Source organism: Triticum aestivum, chromosome 2B, assembly GCF_018294505.1.
Source record: "Triticum aestivum cultivar Chinese Spring chromosome 2B, IWGSC CS RefSeq v2.1, whole genome shotgun sequence".
NCBI classification, from domain to species: domain Eukaryota; kingdom Viridiplantae; phylum Streptophyta; class Magnoliopsida; order Poales; family Poaceae; genus Triticum; species Triticum aestivum.
Genome location: NC_057798.1, coordinates 48,338,219 through 48,351,548, shown reverse-complemented (window position 1 = coordinate 48,351,548; position 13,330 = coordinate 48,338,219). Strand labels below are relative to the sequence as shown.

Sequence of the window (13,330 nt, the reverse complement as noted above, 5' to 3'; positions counted from 1 at the left end):
CTACTGTTGTACTAGACTTATTTGCATGCTATGTATGGATGATTTGTGTTGTTTTTCATCCGAACTTTGATAAAATACGCCGTGTTTGCATGAATTTTGTCCGATTATTTAAAATCCGACTTGACATATGCGGGCAGCGTTAGACGACTGCCTCCCACATTCCAATCCGCGGACTAGTCCCTATCCATGGATGGATGGTAGAGCAAATTTGTGTGTCAGCTCTGGAAATGCTCTTACTACTAGCATCCCGTGGGTTTTGATTTTGAGTTGGCCGCGGGCCAGATAAAGTTTGGCATCTCCCTACCTAAAGCTGACATGAGGCATCATCGCCAAAAAAAAAAAAGCTGACGGTAGGCTGCAGCAAAGTAACCACCGAAATAATGCACACGAGTACTACGATGCAGCATCACATATTGATACTGTGCCCAAACTCAGTTCGCCGTCCATCTCACCTGTAGATATATATGTGTCCAGTTTAAGATACTGCTCAGTTTGGCTCTTTGACTATTTAACTTTTGGAATTAACTTTTGGCTAAGATAACACCGACTCATCAGTTACCTTATCTGGTAACATCTTCTCTATTTTCCTTTTTGACAACTCAATTGCGTCCTTTTCTTCCTTTCAAAGTTCTTTTTTGTGCGGGTAATTCCTATGGAAGTTACGGACCGAGCTGAGCCTTAATCAGTGCCCGGAGACGGGAGCTACAGAAATCAGTGGATAAACCCTTTGAACAACAAAAATAACTACGAGGAGCCCCTTTTTATCTGATTTTGGTGTCTTATATTTTTGCTTCACCAACTTCAAATATTTTACCATCTCATACATTTAGAAGTTTGACACTTGTCTAGCCCAGCCAAGTTCTAAAATAAGATTTGTAGTATGATTAACTTTGTCTAAAATGAACTCCTGCCCAAGGAGACTTGTCACCGCGGCTTGTGTGGTGGCACGGAGACAGAAACTGCAGATCAAGTGGGGTATGGTCGAAGTACAACGAGTTGCCAATCTCAGTTTGGTGTCGATCTGGCCTGATGTGCTTGGGCGACTTCAGATATTTGTCCCAAGTTTCAGAACAGTAAGATTGTGATCATCTTTGGGACTTCGGCTATGAATAAATGTTGGTCAGGGGGACTTATCAGCTCCCGACTGATTGATTGACTAGTGCAGAGTCTCTTTCATTCACCAAATCAATCATTCATCTTCTTCAGAAGGTCACCGAATCAATCATGCAACGCTCATCGATCTGATTGGGAACATTTTGCGCATAAACAACAAGATTGATGGAGCTTCCTCCTCACCAAATCCAACATATCTTACACCAAACCGAAGCAAGAATACAGACCCATCTTCATCTTCTAGTCTAGTTTCAAAAGTAGAAGAAAACACCAGCAGAGACCATCTAGAGATCCCAACGCCGCCACCCCGGAGGAGCAAAGCAGAGCAGGGAAGCTAGAGAAGGTCGCCGACGGCTACCCGGCCGGCCGGGGTCTTACAATTACAAAGAGTACTAGTACTACTACATGACGGAGCAGGCGTTGGGGTTCTCGTCGCTGAAGGCGGCGGTGTACCTGGCCTCGGTGGAGGAGGCCCTGGCGAGCGGCGCGGCGGAGGGGTCGCTCATGACGTTGCGGACGTAGCCGGCGGGGGCGCGCTTGTCGTAGGCGCCCGGGGCGTAGGGGTGCGCCACCACGTCGTAGGGGACGTAGGGCCACGGCTCCACCCGCTTGCCGGTCTTGTATGCCACCCGCCGCATCACCTTGGCCGGGTCCACGTACCCCGTCACCGTCACCTTGTTCTGCTTCGGGATCACCTCCACCGAGCTCACGCCTGCGACCACAATCAAACACATACACTTTAAGCAAAGCTGCCGCCCCAGATATAGATCTGGCCAAAGAAAAGAAGCCGGGGCAAGATTTCCTTTTCTTTCCGTCAATGGAGAAACATGTGCGAGATACGGGAGGAATCGGATTCGGCCGGAAGGAGAAAGCTTGGACCGTACCTTTCATGTCGTCGAGGGCCTTCTTGACCTTGCGCTCGCAGCCCTCGCAGTCGATCCGCACCTTCATCTCCACCGTCTGGAACTGCTTCCGCCTCTTCATGTGCCGCCGACTCCGCGGCAGCGAGCAGTACTCCGACACCACGTCCACGATGCCCATCCCGCTCTCCTTCCTTCTTCAACCTCTCTCTCTCTCTCTCTCTCTCTCTCTCTCTCTCTCTCTCTCTCTCTCTCTCTCTCTCTCTCTCTCTCTCTCTCTCTCTCTCTCGAAGCTCAAGAAATTGTTCGGCTGGATTCGAGTTCAAGTTCTGTGGTACTGCTGGATGAGATGCTGTGTGAGACGAGGAAACCTTGGGCCGGGGGGGCTCAGTTTATAGGCGTCCGGGGGAGCGTGCTCGCCCACTGCCGGCGCGACACGTGTGGGCGGAGCCAGGCAGTCTGCGCATGGAGGCGTGGTGCGGCCGTGTGGGGGAGGAAGCTGGTGGGAGAACGGTGGTTATTATGGGCGTGGGTGTGGCTGGCGAGTGGGCCCCGCGTGGTCGGCAGCGCCAGGTGGCGGTATGGTGCCATGTGACCGCTAGTGAGCGACGGTGACGCTCACCGCCGCGGCCAAGGGAGTGGCGTGGGAGCGGCGGTCACTGACTTTTCGTGCGGTGGCGAGGAAACGGCCGGGCGACCACGCCGGCGACCCGGAGTAGTAACCGTCGCTTTGGACCCGTCTGTCGATACACTGGTCGTACTCCGGCCACCGGCCACCGACCACCGGCAAGTCGCGCAGAAACTCCGGGAGTGATCGGTCCACGGGGCTCGGACTGTTCATGGGGTTTGCGCGTCCCGATGACACGTCGGAGCGAGCGGCCGGCGGCCATGTGGCAGCCCGTCACCAGAGCGCCAAGCCCACACGGCAGACGGCGACCGATGTTTGTCCTCGCTGCGGCTGCTCCTTAGGCTGGTCACAATGGGCAAGAACATAAGCTAGTAACTTACACACTTCCCTAGACTATGTTACTATCTTTATAGTGGATAGGAACATCTATGTAGTGTCATGCAATGATGTATTTATTAGGTTATAGACTTATTGTTTCTTGGAGTGTGTGATGTTCCGGTAACTTAGGCTGGTCACAATGGGCAAGAACATAAGCTAGTAACTTCACACTTCCCTAGACTATGTTACTACCACCATAATGGGTAGGAACATCTATGTAGTGTCATGCAACGATGTATTTATTAGGTTATGGACTCATTGTTTCTTGAAGTGTGTGATGTCCGGTAACTTAGCTAGTTACCACAAGCACCTCTCTTTTCACTAAATATGTGCCACATAAGCAAAGTTGTATTGAAGTGTGTGGTGTTACTCCTAAGTTCCTCCCCACTGTGACCAGCCTTAGCTAGTTAGGCTGGTCATAGTGGGAGTAACATAGGTAGTAACATAGATGTCACATAAGCAAAATTGGTGATGTGGCAAGTAGTTAATGAGGAGAGAGGCAAATAGAGTAACATAATATGTTACCATCACATAGCGGTTTCCAATGCATAATGAGTCTACAAAGTAATAAATGAAGGCAACTATGTTACCACACCTATGACACTACCCACTATGAAGGTAGTAACATAGACTAGTAACATATGTATGTTACTAGTCTAAGTTACTCTCCACTATGACCAGCCTTATCACAAGCACCTCTCTCTTCATTAAATATGTGTCACATAAGCAAAGTTGTATTGGAGTGTGTGATGTTACTCCTAAGTTCCTCCCCATTGTGACCAGCCTTATCCATCCTTGCGGCGACGTGTCGCTTCATAGGTGGCACAGCTTTGGCATTGTGGATTAGTGGCGTTAATAATGTGTGGTGGTGAATTTTCATCCTTCGATGGGCTCGTGTGGGTTTGAACGCGCCAAACCGACTGCGGTTGGAACACAAAAGCTCCCCCGCGAATCGTCGACTTGTTGGCAAAAACTGTAAGTTTCCTTTCAGCGACTGTGGATGTGATCCCGATATAATAGAGTTTAGCATTGAAATGACAGCACCGAGAAAAGTATGAGATTTTCTTTAAAAAATTGGTCTATAGTAATTGTTGCATGAAATTTTGAAATAAATAAATCAGAGTAGTCCATTCTCAGTAAGGGGTCCCGACGCCGAACCTCAAACTGTCTGCATATGTCTGTACTTTACCTCAACAGCACGGTCCGGAAGTACTTTCTCCTGCTAACCAAAGACAAACGTGGGGGGCTTTGCGGCCGTCCGCATAGCAACCATGCCCGCTTCAGACCGCCCTGACCCAACTAAACCCCCTCCCCCTCGCCCGTGTGCGTTCCTGACGCCAGCTGCCCGCATTCATATCGCTGTAGAGCACGCCACTGCACATTCAAGCCGGTCCAGAGCGGACCGACCTCTCACTGGCGCTGCCATTGAAGCGGCACGTCGGCCGAGGGCGGCGCCCGCGACGCGTCTCCAGCGTCTGTGCATGTTCAATGCCGGAGACGCCTTACTGGACGGGACGGGACGAGACGGCTATCTACCACGCCCGTTCAATGCCCTGTCCGTCCGTAAGCCACCATTAAGCAGACACGTCGGCCGAGAAACCTATTCCAGCACCGTGAACTGACACACCAGGATGCTTAGCCTCACCGGAATCCGTTGTTTAAAGGCGGGCACACCCGGCTAAGTCCACGCCACAACACAAGCCGCTACCCATCCTCCTCCCTTGCACTGCATCTGCCATGACTGCTGGCGGTGAAACTCTGTGGGAGAGCCTATCCATGGAGATGAAGCATGAGGTGGCCGCCCTTGCCGCCGCCTGGTATAGCGGTCGTGCTAGGCGTATTGAGGCCGGCTTGCCGACCAGCTCGCATGAGGTCTCCGACGCCGACGCCGACCCACGAAGGAGACGGGCTCCGATGACACCGTCCCCACTCCCACACCTGTGCACGCTGGCTTTAGAATGGAGCAGGCGCAGGTGCACTACAAAGCCGCCATGGCGAAGGTGCAACTTGCGCCTTTGTCGGCATTCCAGCAGGCGCAGGAGTAACATCGGTGCAATCTATTCCTCCTAGAGCAGCACCGGGTGGTGGAGGGCCACATCTAAGGCGAGCACGCGAGCGAGGAGGTCGTTGCCATGGCGAACCCGAACTTCGTCGCGGAGCAACGGGCCATCAACGATGTCGTTCGCACTCAAGCCGCCGCTTGCCAGGAAGCAGTCGCCGCTGAGGTGCAGCTTCAGGCGATCGCGGAGGAGAACAACGCCAGCCGCGCCTCCTACGTGCCACTAATGAACTATCTGGCGGCCCAGTGCGGGGATGACGATAGCGGAGGAGAACAACGCAAGCCGCGCCTCCTATGCGACACCAACGAACTATCCGGCGGCCCGGTGGGGGGATGACGATAGCATGTGCGTCATTTCCATCATGAAACTCATCTCCACCGGCGACAGCCAAGGCGCGGACTCCTCAGAGGATGAGTAGGCCACGGGAGGCGGCATGGCCTTGTGTCTCTGTGTCTTATGTGATCTAGTCCGTCTCTCATGTTCTACTCTTCCTCGCCGGAGACGGCAACTTCAGAGCATCTCCAGCCATTGGCCCCCCGGGGGACTTGAAAATTTGCCGCCTGGGGGCGACCCGGCGAAAAAATCGACTTGGAGCCGATCGGGTTCCCAGCCGCCGGCCCCAGGGTCGACCCACAAGATTTTTTTTTTTTAACATACGTTTGGCTATAATTCGGCAAACGGGCATAAACTTCGGAGAAATATAGCAAACTTAAAAATAAACTTCGGCGCTTTAATAGTTTTTTACATAGCAAACTTAAAAATAAATAAAAGCCTAGCTTCGGAGAAGTCCTCGTCGCCGTCGCCGCCATTGCCGCTGTCGTCGCCGCCATCGCCGTCGTCCTTCTCCTCCTTGACGCGGCCACCTGCTCGACCCCTGCCCGACGTCGCCCTAGCAGACTGGTGGCGGCGCGTCGTCGTTGTCGAGAATGATGACTCCTCCCTCGTCGCGGCCACGGCGTCGAGCGGAGTACCGCTCTAGGGTGTAGCACTGGCGCTCTAGCTCCGTCTGCGACCAGTCCTCGCGCGCCCACTTCAAGGCGGCCTCCTCAGAGAGGCCCGACTCCGTCTTGACCACGGCGAGGCCCGGCTCCGTCTTCACCGCGGCGAGCCCCGGCTCCGTCTTCATCGCGGCGAGCCCCGGCTCCGTCTTCATCGCGGCGAGCCTGGGCTCCGTCTTCGGTCTGACAAAGCGAGGAGGGGCCGAGGAGGAGGCGCGCCCGCCATCATTGATGACGATGCCAGCGTTGCGTGTTCGCTGGCCGAGCGGCGTCTCGCCGGGCTCGGCCTTGACGCTGAGCAGCGCCGGCGACCCCGACGAGGAGGAACGGGAGGAGGAGGAGGAAGAAGAGTACGTTGTCCTCCTCGGCATCCACTGGCCGCCGATCCGTGCCGGGGCGAGAGGGTAGGTCATGGGCGGGTCGTTACCGCCCTTGAGGTGCTGGAGGACGGCGTGAAGCGAGCGGCCGGGGGCGCCCCACCACAGGCGGCACCCCTCGCTGTTCTTGCTGCCCCTGACCATCGGCGCACCATTGGTGGAGGCGATCCGCTGCGCCTGCCGGTGCTGGATGTACCCCGCCCACGCCTCGTGGTTGCTGACGGCGTACTGCGGAAGGGCCCGTCGCTCGTCCGTCAGTGATGCCCGCACGCAGTCGACCTCGGCGGCGAAGAGGTCGAGAGGCGCCGAGATGTTGGCCTCGAAGAGTAGGTACGCCTCCCACTCGTGAAGGGAGCGACGGCCGAAGCCGTTGGCCGCCGCCCCATTGCCGGGGAATCGCTCGGTCATCGTCTCGGAGGAGGGCACAGGGGAGAGAGGCAGAGCTCGGCATCTGCGCGCGGGGAGAGAGGCAGAGAGCTCGGCGGCGGGGCTGTGTGCGGGTGTGGCCATAGGTGAGGGAGAGACGTCGCTTTTATAGCCGAGCGACGTGTGTACACGTGGCGGGAGGGAGGGCGTCGCAGCGCCGCGCGTGAATGCCGCCCCTGAGGAATCAATGAAAGGCTAACCGGCGGCAGCCTTGCCATTGATTCCCCGCGGGAAACCGAGGCGTTGTGAGGACAACGAGGCGAGTGTCGCTGACTGGGCGGGCCTGCCGTGCGTTCGCGCCAAAATCGCTCGCCCCGGCGCCTTCGGGCGCCCTCCGGCGTGCCGGGTTCGGCCTGGGTACGCCGGCACCAATTTCGGCCCAAGCCGGCAAAAAACAGGCTGTTGGGGGGGGGGGGCGACCGAGCCGATTTTTGGGCGCTGGCGCGAAAAAATCGACTGGAGAGGGCCTGTAGGGGGCGCGGCTGAAGATGCTCTCACTTCACCGTTCTTATCGCCTTTGGTCATGAAGACGACGGATGGAGGATGGCAAGGGTTTAGGTTTAGGTTGGGTTTTTTTCTTTCTAAATGTTCGAAATCTAATGAAAATTCATAGTGTTTGCATGAATTTCATATATGTGGTTTGTTGAAAAAAATGTTTGAAATTATACGAACAACGTTGGATGGCAGTCATCCGCATCTGTATCCGCGGACTACTTCACGGATGCACAACGTTGGAGAAAACTTATGGATCGCCGTTTATGATGGTCTAACATGCAAGAATAAACCCCGCAAAAAAACATGCAAGAATAAAGAAACAAGAAACAGCAGCCATAATCTGGCGGGCCAGCCATGTGGGCGCATGGGCGGGTGGTGAGCCTTGAGAGTCCATACCGAGGGGCGAGGGTGACCTCACCTCACCGCCGCTATCAAGGCGGTAGCTGCCACTCAGTTTCTTGTTGTAGTACGACCACGAGAGGCAGCCGACCACTGACGTTTCTGGGATTCTTTTCTTGGACGCCACCTGGGTCTGGGGACTAGCCATCGCCGCTTTGGATCTCCAGATTTAGAGTCGTGCTACGCCATGTTCACCGATGCAGTAGAATACTCCCGACCTGGAGCGTTGGGCTGTATTATAGTCGATCGTTCACGGGCTTTCACGTATGGAGTGTTGTGATTATTAAACTTAAAATTCACTAGATTGTGTCAGCCAAGACAGTGTTCATCAACGGACCAGGGCAGCTGCTTCGATTAGTGTAGGAGGATTCGTTGTTTTGGACCAGCCGCAGTGTAATCTACTACTGCCGCTGCAATTGGTACCATCCACGGAACAGTCCAACACCATGCAATGCAAAACGCCGAGCCAGCTACTGTCCAGCCGCCGTTTCTATCGCTGCTGCATTGGGTAGTGGTACGCATACCATTCATTCACACGGAACGTACCGTGAGCACGCGGCCACCCAGCTAAGCTGGCGTCGAGGGGGCTCCCGCAGTGTGCGTGCCACACTGTTTATAACTGTACTCGTAGTAATACGTGCGGGCGCGCGGTACCGATGGAGTTCGTTTTCCTTAGTTTAATCACCGGCTGGCCGACCTCGGGACGGGCAGAGGAGGACTTGATTGGATTGGTTGGTGCCTTGGTGGTGGGGGAGTCGGGCTCTCCATCGGTTCATCGTTCCGCCGGACGGGCGCTTCGGCGCAGCAGCCGGTTTCATGCTGCTCGGCGGCTGCGTCAAGGAGCTGATGGACTCGCTTCGTCATGTGACGACGCTCGTCGCCCTCGTACTTGTCCAGCTCATCTGTCACCGTTTGGGCAGCTCAGATGTTCTCCGCAGGCGTAGCGTAGATGGGACGATTCGTTCGGAACATGCTGGCGATGGTCGCGCCACGTTGCCGGATTGAGCCGGTGTGGCCAGGCTCCTCAGGAGCCGGCGTGCCGCCGATGGCTCGGTCCATCTCGCGTCGGTAGGCTTTTGAGAGGCGTCGCATGCTGGCCAGTCGGTTGGCGCTCTCGACGAGCTGGACGCGGCATGCCTCCAGCGTCTCAGCGTCTGCGTCTTCTGGGATGGGCGCTGACAGGTCTCGCGGCACCGCATCGAGTGGGTCTCGAACGCCCCCGTCCGAGTGCTCACCACTGTTGATGACAAGCACCTCCGTGACGGTCTCGCGAGGAGGCGGCTCGTCGTAGATCACCACATTGGTGGGGAACGCGTCGAGCGACGCCATGTCGGAGTCGACGATCATCGGGTCGGTGGAGCCAACAGACTCCAAGTCCACAGCCGGCTCGCTGGCAACGTGGAGATGGTCAAGGAAGCTGACGAGATGGCTCTCAGGGCAGTCGGTGCCCCCGTCGGACGCCGGCTCGTCAGAGAGGTGGATCTCGCCAACAAGGTCGGCGAGGCAGTTCGCCGCGCAGGCGATCTCCACGCCGTACAACGCGTCGAGGCTGACGCCGTCGGGCGTGCTGGCCTGGCTGCGCTCGCCAGGAAGGAACAAGGTTCCCGTCCAGAGCAGGTCTCCGGACGATGGTGCACCTCACCCCACGGTGGGCGCCAAATGTCGGGGGTTGGGTGCGACATATGCCAAAGGATGGTTTATCATGATGGAAGCGAGTAGAACGTCACCGGTGCCTGAAAGCGGGATGAGGTGTAGACACGAACGCTGGCGCACTTTACCCAGGTTCGGGGCTCTCCTAGAAGATAACACCCATAGTCCTGCTCTGCGGGGTCTCCACATGATCACTAAGGCACTAGTGAATACAATGGTGCTCCTCGAGCTGTATGCTAGAGGTAGAAGGAGGCAGGGCTAGCTCTCTTCTTCCTCTAGGGTGGAAACTAGTTCTAACAGGTTGGGAACCCTTTGCATGGGTGCCCTGGGGGGTTTATATAGGCCTACCCCCAGGGGTACATTAGTAATCTGGCCGGGTGCTGGACCCGGCTGTCAGTGTCTTTGGTCGCCGGCTTCTCCGCCGGCAACTGGGGCCCGTCGGCTGGCGGGCCCCGTCGACTGGTCTGGTACGGAGCCGACAGGCCGCCCCCACGGCTGGCGGGTCTGGTTGGTGGCTGATCATTGTAGCCGCGATGCTAATGACGCAGGCTTGGTCAGGGGAGTGTGGCTACAGTCCCGTTGCCTGGTGGGGGATCACTATAGCCACACCACGTCTTATCTGGTTAATGGTGCACGAGCCTCGAGGGAGGAACTGGCCGCCTGCTGGAGGCTGGCCTCCCTTAGGTCGGCCTGGTCTGGCTTCCGCCATCCTGCGGACTCTCACTGCCTGGTAGGGCCCGCCGCCTGCAGGCCGTACCGACAGGCCGTCGTGGGAACAGGGCTCCGCCTGTCAGGAATGACGTCAAGGGGGAAATGGCAACAGCGCCAGGTCGTGCGAAGATCTCCGCCTGTAAGAGGCACTGTAGCCACACCAAGCCCAGGATTCGGGGGTGAGGGGCTACACTGTAGCCTCACCCTGTCTTGTCCTCTTGACGAGGGGCGCAGACTCTGAGGGCGCCGGGTGGCCGCCTGCTAGAAGCCGGCATCTACGGAGGCCGCCTGCTAGGAGTCGGCCTATCTGGGTGTCGTCTGCTGGTGCTTGGCCGCCTTTGGGAAGCCGGCCGTTGAGACAACTGGCTACCGGTAGGCGGCGCTTCATTATGAAGTCTTCTGGGGCGAAGCCGGCCCAAAGTCTTGAAAGGCTCGGGGATCCGGGTGGGGCTACTCGTGGCCCATTACTCCGACAACGGCATAAGTCGGTCACGATGACGAATACAATAATTTAAATACAACCTCAGTTCAAACTTACCACTCTGTTGATGTGGGTGCAAACTCCCTAAATCCAACCTCGGTTCAAACTTAATGTTGGAAATATGCCCTAGAGGCAATAATAAAAGGATTATCATTATATTTCCTTGTTCGTGATAATTGTCTTTTATTCATGCTATAATTGTATTATCCAGAAATCGTAATACACGTGTGAATACATAGACCACAATACGTCCCTAGTAAGCCTCTAGTTGACTAGCTCGTTGGTCAATAAATAGTCATGGTTTCCTGACTATGGACATTAGATGTCGTTGACAACGGGATCACATCATTAGGAGAATGATGTGATGGACAAGACCCAATCCTAAGCATAGCACAAGATCGTGTAGTTCGTTTTGCTAGAGCTTTTCCAATGTCAAGTATCTCTTCCTTAGACCATGAGATCGTGTAACTCCTGGATACCGTAGGAGTGCTTTGGGTGTACCAAACGTCACAGCATAACTGGGTGACTATAAAGGTGCACTACAGGTATCTCCGAAAGTGTCTGTTGGGTTGACACGGATCGAGACTGGGATTTGTCACTCCGTGTTACGCAGAGGTATCACTGGGCCCACTCGGTAGTGCATCATCATAATGAGCTCAAAGTGACCGAGTGTCTGGTCACGGGATCATGCATTACGGTACGAGTAAAGTAACTTGCCGGTAACGAGATTGAACGAGGTATTGGGATACCGACGATCGAATCTCGGGCAAGTAACATACCGTCTGACAAAGGGAATAGTATACGGGGTTGCTTGAATCCTCGACATCGTGGTTCATCCGATGAGACCATCGAGGAGTATGTGGGAGCCAACATGGGTATCCAGATCCCGCTGTTGGTTATTGACCGGAGAGCCGTCTTGGTCATGTCTGCATGTCTCCCGAACCCGTAGGGTCTACACACTTAAGGTTCGGTGACGCTAGGGTTGTATGAATATGAGTATGCAGCATACGGAATGTTGTTCGGAGTCCCGGATGAGATCCCGGACGTCACGAGGAGTTCCGGAACGGTCCGGAGGTAAAGAATTATATATAGGAAGTGCTGTTTCGGCCATCGGAAAAGTTTCGGGGTCACCCGGTATTGTACCGGGACCACCGGAAGGGTCCTGGGGGTCCACCGGGTGGGGCCACCTATCTCGGAGGGCCCCGTGGGCTGAAGTGGGAGGGGAACCAGCCCCTAGTGGGCTGGTGCGCCTCCCCCCCAGGGCCTCCCCCTACGCCTAGGGTTGGAAACCCTAGGTGGGGGGTGCGCCCCACTTGCCTTGGGGGGCACTCCACCCCCCCCTGACCGCCGCCCTCCTTGGGAGATTAGATCTCCCAGGGTCGGCGCCCCCCCTGGGGGCCTATATAAAGAAGGGGGGAGGGTGGGCAGCCGCACCCTGTGTCTTGGCACCTCCCTCCCCCTGCTACACCTCTTCCTCCTCCCGCAGCAGCTTGGCGAAACCCTGCCGGAGTCCTGCTGCATCCACCACCACGCCGTTGTGCTGCTGGATCTTCATCAACCTCTCCTTCCCCCTTGCTGGATCAAGAAGGAGGAGACGTCATCCGCTCCGTACGTGTGTTGAACGCGGAGGTGCTGTCCGTTCGGCACTTGGTCATCGGTGATTTGGATCACGGCGAGTACGACTCCATCATCCCCGTTCCCTTGAACGCTTCCGCACGCGATCTACAAGTGGTATGTAGATGCAATCTCTCTCCTATCACTCGTTGCTTAGATGAACTCATAGATGGATCTTGGTGAAACCGTAGGAATTTTTTTTATTTTCTGCAATGTTCCCCAACAGTGGCATCATGAGCTAGGTCTATGCGTAGTTCTCTATTGCACGAGTAGAACACAATTTTGTTGTGGGCGTAGATCTTGTCAACTTGCTTGCCGTTACTAGTCTTATTTTGCTTTAGCGGTATTGTGGGATGAAGCGGCCTAGACCGACCTTACATGTACGCTTACGTGAGACAGGTTCCACCGACTGACATGCACTAGTTGCATAAGGTGGCTAGCGGGTGCCTGTCTCTCCCACTTTAGTTGGAGCGGATTCGACGAAAAGGGTCCTTATAAAGGGTAAATAGAAGTTTACAAAATCACGTTGTGGTTATTCGTAGGTAAGAAAACGTTATTGCTAGAACCCAATTGCAACCACGTAAAAGATGCAACAACAATTAGAGGACGTCTAACTTGTTTTTGCAGCAATTGTGATGTGATGTGATATGGCGAGAAGTTGTGATGAATGATGAATGATATATTGTGATGTATGAGATCATGTTCTTGTAATAGGAATCACGACTTGCATGTCGATGAGTATGACAACCGGCAGGAGCCACAGGAGTTGTCTTTATTTTTTGTATGGCCTGCGTGTCATTGAAGAACGCCATGTAAATTACTTTACTTTATTGCTAAACGCGTTAGCCATAGAAGTAGAAGTAGTCGTTGACGTGACAACTTCATGAAGACACGATGATGGAGATCATGGTGTCATGCCGGTGACGAAGATGATCATGGAGCCCCGAAGATGGAGATCAAAGGAGCTATATGATATTGGCCATATCATGTCACTATTATATAATTGCATGTGATGTTTATTATGTTTATGCATCTCGCTTACTTAGAACGACGGTAGTAAATAAGATGATCCCTTATAATAATTTCAAGAAAGTGTTCCCCCTAACTGTGCGTCATTGCTAAAGTTCGTCGTTTCGAAGC

The 13,330-nt window shown here is 54.8% G+C and overlaps 1 protein-coding gene across 2 annotated transcripts; it reads right to left on the bottom strand.

Annotated features, from left to right (window-relative positions):
* Window positions 1-1,263: 1,263 nt before the first annotated feature.
* Window positions 1,264-2,434, bottom strand: LOC123043382 (heavy metal-associated isoprenylated plant protein 27). Of its 2 annotated transcripts, XM_044465804.1 has the most exons (3): window positions 2,263-2,434; window positions 1,998-2,220; window positions 1,264-1,825 (listed from the first exon to the last, which is right to left on the bottom strand). In XM_044465804.1, exons 2-3 carry the CDS (start codon window positions 2,152-2,154, stop codon window positions 1,515-1,517), a joined length of 468 nt encoding a protein of 155 aa, XP_044321739.1. In that variant the 5' UTR covers window positions 2,155-2,220; window positions 2,263-2,434; the 3' UTR covers window positions 1,264-1,514. The 2 variants fall into 2 exon arrangements, with proteins under 2 accessions (XP_044321739.1, XP_044321740.1); XM_044465805.1 differs by lacking the exon at window positions 2,263-2,434 and having other exon boundaries at window positions 1,998-2,254.
* Window positions 2,435-13,330: the final 10,896 nt, after the last annotated feature.

What these genes read in the sequence shown, in the direction of transcription:
- LOC123043382 (XM_044465804.1), bottom strand. Translation starts at nt 2,154, where the DNA reads ATGGGCATCGTGGACGTGGTGTCGGAGTACTGCTCGCTGCCGCGGAGT. An exon ending in GGCCCTCGACGACATGAAAG is followed by an intron (nt 1,826 to 1,997) that starts GTACGGTCCAAG and finishes TTGTGGTCGCAG; the next exon opens with GCGTGAGCTCGGTGGAGGTG.